Source organism: Xyrauchen texanus, chromosome 15 (assembly GCF_025860055.1).
Source record: "Xyrauchen texanus isolate HMW12.3.18 chromosome 15, RBS_HiC_50CHRs, whole genome shotgun sequence".
NCBI lineage: Eukaryota > Metazoa > Chordata > Actinopteri > Cypriniformes > Catostomidae > Xyrauchen > Xyrauchen texanus.
This window is the reverse complement of record NC_068290.1, coordinates 32,965,514-32,978,476: the sequence shown is the minus strand read 5'-3', so window position 1 is coordinate 32,978,476 and position 12,963 is coordinate 32,965,514. Positions and strand designations below refer to the sequence as shown.

Genomic DNA, 12,963 nt, shown 5'->3' with positions numbered 1-12,963 from the left:
GAGATTACATAAAGAGACAGAACCAATTGAGACAGCCTATATAGATAGAAGAACTGTGGCAAATTCTCCAAGAAACTTGGGACATCATATCTGCCAACAACTATGAAAAACTGTGTCCAGGTGTACCTAGGAGAACTGGTGCTGTTTTAAAGGTAAAGGTGGTCACACCGAATATTGATTTAGCTCTTTTTTTATGTTTACTGGACTTTGTATGACATTTAGTTATAAATTAAATCTATTTATGTAATTGTTTTTGTAGACATCCTCACTATGCAAAATTTTTGACAAGTGCCTAAAACGTTTGCACAATACTGGTATGTATGTATATATGTGTATGTACTGTATGTATGTTTATATATATATATATATATATATATATATATATATATATATATATATATATGCGTGTGTGTGTGTGTGTGTGTGTGTGTGTATATTATACATACACATATACATATATACATATATACACATACACATACACACACATATATATATATATATACACACACACACACACACACACACGTGTTCACCACTGTTTATGTCATGGCTGGCTAAATCGTGTATTTGCAAGAAAACGGTTAGCTTGACAGGAGATGCTAGAAAAGTTTCAAATAGTTTTGTAGACCCTGTATTCTGTTTCATATAACTGCACTCTGTTTAGCAGTTTGAAAGAAAGATTTAATTGTACTATATGGTCCCACTATTCCATTAGATTTATCGTACCCATAGGGTGTGTGATAGGCCTTATTTATGGTAGTGCCTGAAAGGTTTACCTCAATTCAATAGCTATTTTCAGTCTGTCGTAACATTAAGTATGTAAGGACTTATTTTTATTGTAGTTTGAATTTGATTGGACAATTATCTTGTCAGTTTTTACAGGTTTTATCAGTCTGCCTGGAAACAAAGTCAAACTTATTTGCTACAATGACTAGGACTGGGTAAAAATATATATTTTCTGATGCATCGCAATCTCGATATCAATTCTTAAATTCCAAGATCAATCTTTTACTCTATGCGGCAACCCAACTTCCAAATTCCATGCTATTTGACTAAAAATGTCTGTGATTGGCCACTGTGAGCTACCACTTGTAGTATCACCACCTCTAAATGTCTTGTAGAAAGGGAATTGACCATTGTATAACTCAGTCAGAAGTCCTCTTTCTTTGTAACTAGGGATTTCTTAGCACACTGGCTATGCAAGGTTTATTCAGGAGTGTTTGGGCTTGATTAACCATCTTAGAATTATGCTTCACTTGATGATTTTCTACAACAATTTCACAATTATTACATCTTATTTTACAATCATCAAACCCTTATGTCTTTTTACTCCATAGGAGGCAAATGAAGGGCAGGGCCCCCCCTCCACCTCCACATCCACAGCCTGCCCCCCGCAAGATCTTCCGTAATGTGCCTGATGGAGGAGGGTCTTCAGGGGGAGACAGCAAGGAAAACATGCTTCGATCCAGCATGGATCTCCACATCACTTTGCCTACAGGGTACCAGACCACCATCAATGTGGACGGCAGGTAAATATGCTCTTTTGAGTGATGCTGGTTTCAAAATGGGTGCCCGAGTACTCTACTACTCTAATAGTACTTTTTTTGTCCGAAACCGGGTTTGAGGTACTGACCTATTCACAACGCAAGTTATGCAAATTGTGCTGTACATTCACTTTATTGCCTGTGCAAATACATGCAATTTAGTACAAGTTTAGTTGTGCATTTGCTTTCTTGTCTTTGCAGATGTAAGTGGCAATGTTATATGTATGTTGCTGATATAGCTGATTAATTTCATATGTGATGTAGGATGTGTTTGAAAAAAAAAAAGGTGATATTGTGCATTTGCAATATCTTGCAGTTTTATTTATTTCTCTCATATTTTCGTCAACAATATGTTTTACTTACTGACAGTGTTTATTGATACCAAGTAAACTGATGTATGCTGATTTGTTGTAGTTACCTACAGAGAGTTGCTTTCGGTTTCCTCAGCTTTGAATAGAGAAATATTGGTATTTATAGCCATGAGTTTGAAAGACATCATAAACCTTTGATGTGAAAGGAGATAGACTAAAGCAAATAAGGGAAGATGAGAGTGGTATAAGAATAGACATTTATATTCAAATGAAGTATTGCATGCACATTAATGAATAGGACCCATATTGGATTGCTTTTTGTTTGCAAATTTTGAACTGAGGTAGTTTAATGATTTACCCATCATATCCAAATCAAAGATGTTTGAGAAATGTTTATGATTTGGAAGTCCAGATTATAGGTTACATTAAAATCCTTTTGAAGGATGTTAGATCCCAGACAGCTATTTTCTGGTCATGCAAGTTCAGATGTGACCACATGGTGGTGATGATGTGCAATTAAAACTAGTGGTCGACCGATATGGGTTTTTTAATGCAGAGGTTGAACACAGTGGTTGAAGGGTGTCCCTATAGCAGTTTTTGGTAGATGCAGGTTAAATTACTGACTGTTGGTTAGTGAAGCCAAACATTTTGAATTCAAAATTCATATATCAGTTTGCTGCTTTACATAACACCTGTAATCCAAGATGACTCCCTCTCTTTCTCTCTCATTCTCTCTCATTCTCTCTTTTACTCTATCGCAGTCCTGTCTGCATCGCATGATGTAATTTCAAGTCTAAACCTTTGAGTAACTCAATCTTTCTCTATCCTTGGATCTCCTCCCGTCTCTTCAGAAAAGCTCTGATGGATCTGTTGGTGGACCTGTGCAGTCAGTACCATCTGAATCCAGCATATCATACCCTGGAGCTACTGTCACATGATGCTCAGCCCATTAGCTTCAAGCCCAACGCCCTGCTGGGTGCCCTGGACATATCCTGTGCCCTGATCAAAGAGCGAGTGCTGGAGGACAAGGTGATCCGGAAACCTCCACCCAAAGTGCCAGAGGTAAGTGTCTTTCTGAAACCGAGCGTGTCTCAGAGATATTTGAGTGTGTGCCTTGTGCTTATAAAGTTTACACTCTTGAGAATCTTTCCATTAACATGTATGACCAGCCAACGACAGTGACAAAATGTGATGTCTAAACTGGTTGCACTACTGACAAGTGCTCTCTGTAGACATCCTGTTGTATGGTAAATAATTTGGTTTGCAGGTCAGAGGTGGGCATATGTCACACTGCCGTCTACTTCTCATTCCACAGCATCAGTCAAAATAGATAATCCTAGCAACACATTGATAATAGACAATTAATAGACAATCAAAATGTTCATATGTATGACTGAAAAATACATTATGTGCATGTGCATGATATACAAAACATGATGTTTAACATTTTGTATTTTATTAATAACTGTTCCACTCACTTCCTGTGCACAGATCTCATCCTGTTCATATATTTTATATAGTAAAATGACATTTCAAGAAAAAGCAACAATTTTTCCAATTATTGTATGAATATTATACATTCAGGTTTTTGTGTCTTCATCAGGGTTTCTGCAGGACTGAAAAAAGTCTTAAAGCCCTTTTGCATATTAAGGCCTTAAAATGATCTTCAATCAGAGTCTTAAATTCATAAGGTTGTGGTATTAAATGTTGCATGAGGGATTGGTTTCTTGTTGCGTTTAAGCCGTTTTAAAGTGAAGAATAATTTCTGAGCACCAATAGCCCCATGACAAATTTGTGGTCTCTAGGTCACATTCTATAGCTCCAACACAAGTTCAAAAATGCACTTTTCTTTTGCACTTATCTTTTGAATGATTTGCTCCAGAAATTATTTTTGCATGTCATTACACTCTTCCTAAAGATTATATTAATGGACCGCTCAAATTAAAACTCATCCCATTATAGTGGCTGCCATCTTGAATTATGACATTTATCATTTATTCACTACTATTCCTTTAAAATTTGCTGAATTTGCCTAAACAATAGCTCAAAAATAATCTCCAGACTGATCTGCACAGAATGAATATTAAAAAATTTAGAATTTTGATTTAGTTGAAAAGTTACGTTAACACAAATGTAATAAGGTCGACATAAAACAGGAAGCAAAGCTATATCTTGTCAATGGTTTGGTTTGGTATGCTTCATCAGGACCATGATCTGAGGTTACATCGTAGAGGAATATAGTTGATTTAATGGGTCTGATCAGAAGGTAAATGTTATTTCCACATTCTAGTGGTAAGGAGTAGAGGTATTTAAGCTGTATCATTTTTTTAACTTTGAAGTGTTACAACTGTATACTGTATATATGACCGTACTCGTACTCTCAAGGCATTTACGATGCAATGGCATTATGTTCCCCTAAATTTATTCCTTATATTTCCTTTAGTTGTCTTAAAATGGTATTAAAAAAAAGTCTTAAATTTAGCTTCATAAAACCTGCAGAAACCCTGTTCATATTACAGAAATTACATTAAATTTCCAATTTTCTTTCTTCATTTGTCAAACTCCAGAACTATTTGAAATGAAATGCATATAAGCCAAAGGGTTATCAAAAATAGTGAAAAACAACAATATATATATAGATTCATGTTAAAAAGAGATCTGTTTAAAAAAAAAAAATTCTCAAGAAGTGCATTGTCCATGTTTTTGTCAACAACAAAAATGCGTGACTCCATTGATAGTGTAATTTATTTATTGACTTATCTCCATTGATAATGTTTTTTTCTTCTGCGAAGTTAAAAGTGTAATAAGGGTGTTGTTGCACCTGTGCAACTTGTAATTTTTTCCTTATTACATGTATGCACCAGGAGGGTGGAGTGATCATAAAAAGGGTTTGAGTAAAGGTACAGTGAGTCTTTCAAATGCTTTGCTCTGAGTGTGCACTATCTCTCTTTCTCTCTCATTCTCGAGTGTCCTTTTCTCCTCCCCCTTATGTGTGAATATTTGATGAGAGTCTTACCTTTAGTTACCATGCATTATTTCTTCCTCAGACTGACTGGCCTCTCTCTCTCTCTCTCTCTCTCTCTCTCTCTCTCTCTCTCTCTCTCTCTCTCTCTCTCTCTCTCCAATTTTCAATTTAAAAGTACTTTATTGGCATGATTGTGTTTACATACATTATTGCCAAAGCATTAATACACAAAACAGATAATGACATGACAAATAATAATGATAAGATATACACTATACAATATAAAATAAAATAAACATTTAACAGGACATTATGAAGATAAGAAAATAAAAGTACTGTGAATGAAGTACATTAAGGCAGTAATTGGTTTCTGAGGGTGTGTAGCTGCAACTGATGCATGATGGTCCTCCCCCAGTAACACCAGCATCTGATCGGTTTCTGCCAAACTGGAAAACTGTGGCATGAGGTTTGAGAGTTTGTTGAGGTATCTCTCTCTCAGGAGAAAGTGTGTCTCTGTCTCGACCTCACCCATGTCACAGTGAGCACAGACTCGTTCTTCTTTTGAAAGCCATGTTTGTCTGTCTACTTTTTTCTACGGCCAGACTGTGATCACTGAGTGTATTTGGTGAGGAACCGTCTCTGTTTTGGATCTCTTACAGTGTGCAGTTATTCTGCCAGATTATATGTTCTGTTTAGGGCCCGATAACATTCCAATTTGCTTTAGTTTTTACTTTCATTTTCCCAATGGTCCAAATATGAATTTTTACTTTCTTTTATGATTTGGTTTATTCTGATTTGGTTTTGTTCAGCAGTGCTGGTCTGAAACTGGTGTTTGTTAGTTGTTAGTGGGTTTTTGAGTTTCAGAGCCAGCTGACAAAGGGGACTGGTTTTAGGCTTCAGCGCTTGGGTTTTAAGGGCTTCATGTTGCAGTGTGTTAGGGGAACTTGAATTTAGGTGTGTCCAAAATTTGAGGGATCGTTTTTCAATATGTATAATAAGGGGGTATCGGCCTAGTTCGGCCTGGCATGCATTAGTAGGTGTTCTTCTCTGAACTCTTAGAATGTTTCTAAGGAATTCTGCATGCAGGGATTCTATGGGTTGTTTGTCCCATCTCGAGTAATCTGCCATACAGAGTGGACCCCAAACCTCACATACGTACAGAGCAATAGGCATTATAATACTATCAAAGATCTTACACCAGGAATGTCAACTTGGGTGAATTTGCCCTTAATAGCGTAGAATGCTCTTCTAGCTTTCTCTTTTAGTGCATTCACTGCCAGACCAAAACCCCCTTAAGCACAAATTTTTAGACCGAGGTAGTCGTAGTGTCGGGTGTGTTCTATTGCAGTGTTCCCCAGAGTGAATGTGTATCTGGTGTCCTGTAATCTGGCTTTTTTCTGGAAAATCATAATTTTAGTTTTTTTTCAGATTGACTGTCAGGGCCCAGTTCTGACAGTAGTTCTCCAGCAGGTCCAGGTGCTGCTGTAGCTCTTGTGCAGTAGCTAACAGCAGCACCAGAATCTCTCTCTCTCTCTCTCTCTCTCTCTCTCTCTCTCTCTCTCTCTGTGACCTCTGAGCAGAGTTAGAGGTTCTTCAAAAAACTCTGCCATCTCTGATTCTGCTCTAACAACAGCAAACGTTGTTGCCAGTTACAACAAGCACACAACACAGATCTAGATAAGTAATACTGCACAACAACATATCAGTTCAGAAAAACTGTAATTGAATATACTGAATATAAATTGAACTAGTCAGTTTGTTTTTGTTTAAAAAGTGGTAACCTGCAATTGTAACCTTAAGGTACTGTTTCTAACTGATCTAAACTTTAAAATTAGTTTTGTTGGTGTAAGCTAATGTATTCAGGTTGATTCAGTGATGTTAACACTACCAGTATATATATATATATATATATATATATATATATATATATATATATATATATATATATATATATATATATATATATATATATATATATATATATGTATTATATATATATGTATTATATATATATAATTTAGTTGTCCTTTCCTTGTTTTTATTGTCCAGAAAGCTTGTAATCAGTGATGTCCTCATGCCTCTGCAGAACTCCCAGGTGTCATTCTGCCGCAGCCTCTGCTCCAGCTTACTCCTATAATAATTTATAATAATTATTATTCATAATAATGCATTTTATTTATAGGTGCCTTTCAAGACACTCAAGAACACCTTAAGCACAGTACTGATTGATAATGAGAATACTGCAATACAACCTAATGCAATTTAAACAACAGTTTTATAAACAGTCAATTACAGAAAGATGGTGTGATAAGTATTATTTAACCTGTGTTATGACATGTCACAGTAGATACAAATGCAAATATGTGATTTTTAACTAATAAGCCAAAAAGCTAATATGAGAAGCTAATTTTATTAGGTGTGTGTATCAGTGTGCAGTAGAGAGTCAAAACTTTCCACAGGTGCCGAAGCCACAGTAGACACTGTTGGGCATTCTGATGGATTGTGCATGAGTACAACAACATGCCGAAACTGCTGTTGTACTTTAAGATGCACATAGCTGTTATCTGAAATAAGAAAAGAAAAGAATTTATAAAAGTGTGATCATTTGAAAACAAGGACATGACATCGTTTTGATATTTCTTTGTATTACCAATTCTCTTTCCTTAGCTCTCTGATCTGTCACTTGTTGTATCTAGGTTTTCATTTAGATTACATTTTAGAAAATGAAGTTTATCTCAATGCCATATAAAACATAAAATGTAAGAAGACATTCCACGTATGATGTCAGGAGAGTATTTCCCTGTAATTTTGTCCAATACTACATTAAATGAGTTTAAATTTCATATGTTAATAAGCATGGTATGTTTGAACAAGAAACCCTTCAAACATGAAAACTTTTTACGAGTGTTTGAATATGAGGATCTGATCCACGTGCCTTGAGATTTTGGGGGTGATTTTGCCTTTAATTATATTAATAACAACCCTATAAAGGAAAGCTTTTTATGATGTGTTTGAACATGAGGAAGTGATGCAAGTGTTAGGATGAATTTTTTAGTTGATTTTGCAGTTAAATTACTTGAAAATGGATACAGTAACAGTCAGGGTCACTCTAATCTATAATCCTTTGAAAATGTGAGCAGACCTATAAAGGAAAGCTTTTTGAGAGTGTTTGAATATGAGGAAATGATCCAAGTGCTAGGATGCACTTTTAGGGTGATGTTTCCTTTATTTTCTCAAACACTTCACTTTTAATTGACCTACAGGATTTACAATTCAAAGTTTATTACAAGGTATATATGAATGACAATCAGAGATCCTTGGCAGAAAAGTCACATTTATTATATGTAATATGTAAATGTAATGACATTTAATTCAGTAAACTTTGGTTATAAAATATTTACCTGCCCTATCCAAGAGTCTTAACCAGTCAGATTTCACATAGGCTAAATCAAACATATTAATAAACACCAGCACATCGGAAATTCTTAATAAACGCGTTTTCGTCAATATAGTAAGACTGGCTATCTTCTGCACTCAACAGGAGTCAGAAACGTCTTTCTGTTATATGGATTTTAATCGCAGCTGGCTTGACCACAGTGACCAGCCTGCATATATAAAATATGAACAAATGTATAACGGTGAGTGATTTCAGAAAAAGAAAGAAAAAAGATACCTTTATTGGTATTTACCACTGCCAGCTCGGGAAGATGCTCATGGAAGTTTTTATTTTTTACCTTTTCGGGCGTCATGTTCCACCAATGGAGAAAAGTGCACAATCTGAAAATCACAGATGCACAAATCACTTTTGCTCCATATTTTACACAGATATGTGGTGCAAAAGGGAGAGCGCGTGAAAAACAGTGTTTGAGACTCGGAGCAGCAGATTCAAGCAGTTGTAGTTTTGTACTTGTGTTTGTGCTGGAAAAATATTATCCAACCATCCATCCATCTTCAACCGCTTATCCGAAGTTGGGTCACGGGGCAGCTGCTCCAGCAGGGGGCCCCAAACTTCCCTATCCCGAGCCACATTAACCAGCTCTGACTGGGGGACCCCGAGGCGTTCCCAGGCCAGTGTGGAGATGTAATCTCTCCACCTAATCCTGGGTCTTCGAGGGCTCCTCCCAGCTGGACTTGCCTGAAAATCCTCCCTAGGGAGGCGGCCAGGGGGCATCCTTACCAGATGCCCATACCACCTCAACTGACTCCTTTTGACGGAAAGGAGCAGCGGCTTTACTCCGAGCTCCTCATGGATGACTGAGCTCCTCACCCTATCTCTAAGGGAGAAGCCCGCCACCCTTCTGAGGAAGCCCATTTCGGCCGCTTGTACTCGTGACCTAGTTCTTTCGGTCATGACCCAGCCTTCATGACCATAGGTGAGGGTAGGAACAAAAATTGACCGGTAGATCGAGAGCTTTGCCTTTCGGCTCAGCTCTCTTTTCGTGATCAACGGTGCGATAGAGCGAGTGCAATACCGGCCCCGCTGCCCCAATTCTCCGGCCAACCTCCCGCTCCATTGTCCCCTCACTTGTGAACAAGACCCCGAGGTACTTGAACTCCTTCACTTGGGGCAATACCTCCTTCCCTACCTGGAGTACGCACTCCATCGGTTTCCTGCTGAGAACCATGGCCTCAGATTTAGAGGTGCTAATCCTCATCCCAGCTGCTTCACACTCGACTGCCAAGCGATCCAGTGAGAGCTGAAGGTCATGGACCGATGTTGACATGAAGACAACATCATCTGCAAAAAGCATCGATGAGATCCCCAGCCCACCGAACCGCACACCTTCCCCACCCCGACTACGCCTCCATATCCTGTCCATGAATATCACAAAAAGGATTGGTGACAAAGCGCAGCCTTGGCGGAGACCAACCCCCACATGGAATGAACTCGACTTTGTGCCGAGGACCCGGACACAGCTCTCGCTTTGGACGTACAGGGATTGGATCGCCCTAAGCAGGGACCCCCCCCCACCCCTCTGCCTCTAGCATAGAGGGCGTGTTGGGATTTAGGAGTTCTTCAAAGTGTTCCTTCCACCGCCCAATAACCTCCTCGGTTGAGGTCAACAGCGTCCCATCTTTGCTGTATACAGCTTGGATGGTTCCCTGTTTCCCCCTCCTAAGGTGGCGGACGGTTTTCCAGAAGCACTTTGGTGCGGACCGAAAGTCCTTCTCCATGGCTTCTCCGAACTTTTCCCACACCCACTGCTTTGCCTCCCTCACGGCCAAGGCCGCAGCCCTTTGGGCCTGTCGGTACCTTGCAACTGCCTCCGGAGACCTCCGGGACAACAAATCCTGGAAGGCCTCTTTCCTCTCTCTTGCTTCCCTGACAACCAGTGTCCACCACGGTGTTCGATAGGGATGCACCGAAATGAAAATTCTGGGCCGAAACCAAAAATCCAGGATGCACTTGGCCGAAAACCGAAACCGAAATTTTTACCTATTTAAAAAAAAATAATTGTATTAATTTTATACTTTTTTATTAATTTCATGAATTTAATGAATCTGAATTGAAAAACTACAAACCAATAAAATAAATCACACTTTTATTGAAAGTAACACCAAAATTGGACAAAAAAATATATTAAAACTATATTAAATATTATTCTTTTTTCAGTTCTGTAAAAATCTAATTTTACAGAATTTATTAACAATTATCCAAATAATGTAAAGTTTTCTAAAATATGTACTTAGCTAGCATCTTTCAAAAAGTTTAATATGCAACAGTAATTTCAATTAAAACAAAAGGCAGAACACAGAATGGCAGAGGGCCTCTATTCCACTGATCTATATATAACTATAATATATATTCTGTTTATGTAAACGTATGTACACTTTAAGTGAAAATGATTGTGCAAAACAACAGTGCAAAACAGCAGTAATTGAACTAAATCCAAAGGCAACTGTAAACGACAGATATATCCTCAAGTGAAGAACAAGTGTAATGTAATTGCTATACACATCATATTGGACCGCTTTCTATTTAACTACAATTGACAGGTTTCTCTTCAAGAACAAAAGTTGCTAAATTTTCTGACAGTTTCTCCTGTCAGAAAGCTCATCAAGAACATGAGATGCTGCACTGAACAGTCTCTCACTCTCTGTGCTGGTGCTTGGGCAGATAAATACCTGTGCGCAATCCGCACAAGCAAAGGAAAGCGGTCTTTGTTTATGCGACCGTAGTCAAGGGGATTGCCGCTTCTGGCGTAGTTCAGCTAGATACGTCTCAAGTTGTGTTGTAGCAGCGCTAGGTGTGGCACTGCTGTGGATCGGGGCGCTTTCCTGTAGAATCTCTTGCTGTACTCTGTGTATATATATCTTGAAAGTTCTGCTGAACAAACACTGCAGATCGCAAATTTGATGTCCTTATCAGAAACTTTCCACACCGCTGACATGATCGGCCTTTGTTGGGTAGTGCTGTGATAAGGTCTAGATCGATCCAGATTGAAATCAGAGCACTGAGGGGCGGGGCGAGGAGGTATATATTTTCGGCCTTTTTTCTCTTTCGGCCGAAAACCGAAAGTGCCATTTTCGGCAGAATATTTTCGGCGGCCGAAATTTCGGTGCATCCCTAGTGTTCGTGGGTTACCACCCCTTGCGGCACCTAAAACCTTGAGGCCGCAGCTCTCCACCATGGCTTCGGCAATGGAAGCTTTGAACATTGCCCACTCCGGTTCAATGTCCCCAACCTCCGCAGGGATGCCTGAAAAGCTCCGCCGGAGGTGTGAGTTGAAGGTCTCACGGACAGGGACCTCCTCCAAATGTTCCCAGTTCACCCGCACTCGCTTGGGCTTCCCAGGCCTGTCCAGAGTCTTTCCCCACCCCCTGACACAACTCACCACCAGATGGTGATCGGTTGACAGCTCTGCCCCTCTCTTCACCCGAGTGTCCAAAATATATGGCCTCAGATCCGACGACACGATTACAAAATCGATCATCGACCTTCGGCCTAGGGTGTTCTGGTACCACGTACACTTATGAGCATCCTTATGTTCGAACATGATGTTTGTTATAGATAATCCATGACTAGCACAGAAGTCCAATAACAAACATCCACTTGAGTTCAGATCGGGGAGGCCGTTCCTCCCAATCACGCCTTTCCAGGTGTCCCTGTCATTTCCCACGTGTGCGTTGAAGTCACCCAGCATCACTATGGAGTCCCCTACTGGGGCCCTATTCAGGACTCCATTCAGGGTCTCCAAGAAGGCCGAATACTCTGAACTGCTGTTCGGTGCATATGCACAGACAACAGTCAGAGTTTCCCCCCCACAACCCGTAGGCATAGGGAGGCAACCCTCTCGTCCACCGGGGTAAACTCCAACGTAGTGGCACTCAGCCGGGGGCTCGTGAGTATTGTGCTTTGCTTATATGTGTGTGGTGGCACATCCATGTAAGTGTGAGGCTGTGTGTTATTATCGGAGCACACACATGACTAAATGGAAAAACACTTTTTACACTTTAACTGAATTCTCGAGTGCGAATCACACAAAAGCATGTTTTGCGTTTCACTGTGTTATGGCACCTCAGAATTCTCTGGTTTGTGTTTGTCTGCATGCTTATGGACAGGAAATGGCACACATTAAGTGTCTTGTGTATCTACCTTTAGATCAACAGTTAGGTTTTAACTGTTTGCTACAGTGAAACTTAGCTGCCTCTGTGCCTAAAGATAAAATGTTATTTGAATGTTTCAAATGAGCAATATGAGTTTTTGCATACAAGTAGTTCCATAAGATACTGTAGGAAAATTGCCATTCTGTGATGTACCTAATGTAGTTCTCTGATATAGATTCTTTCTGAGCAATGCCATTGTTGTTTTGACATTTCCTCTACACGACACTACTGTATTGTACATTTACAGAAAGATCTCTTTTGACCACCTCTCTGAATGATATATACAACTTCCGAGATCTGTGTTGCATCTTATCTTGATCATGTGCTGTTAGCAACAAAGAGCAAGTGACAGGGTGATTATTACTACACAACTGAAGAAAACAAAGCGTTATGTTCCATGCTATTTCACAATTTATGTTTAGTCTTCGAACAGTTCATTTTAATATCTTTCCTCCTTTAAAAGAAAATTTTTGGTTAATTACAACTTCATTCATTTCCCGTTATGGTGTTATAGTCATTTATTCAGTTGTAA

General features: G+C 39.1%; 1 protein-coding gene across 5 annotated transcripts in view; it reads left to right on the top strand.

Moving 5' to 3' along the window:
- Window positions 1–12,963, top strand: part of cobl (cordon-bleu WH2 repeat protein) — a 132,748-nt gene that overhangs the window by 51,858 nt on the left and 67,927 nt on the right. For all 5 annotated transcript variants that reach the window (XM_052143766.1, XM_052143764.1, XM_052143763.1 and 2 more), the window contains 2 exons: window positions 1,341–1,532; window positions 2,710–2,920. In XM_052143766.1, coding sequence (XP_051999726.1) covers window positions 1,341–1,532; window positions 2,710–2,920 — 403 coding nt within the window. The remainder of the gene's footprint in view (window positions 1–1,340; window positions 1,533–2,709; window positions 2,921–12,963) is intronic.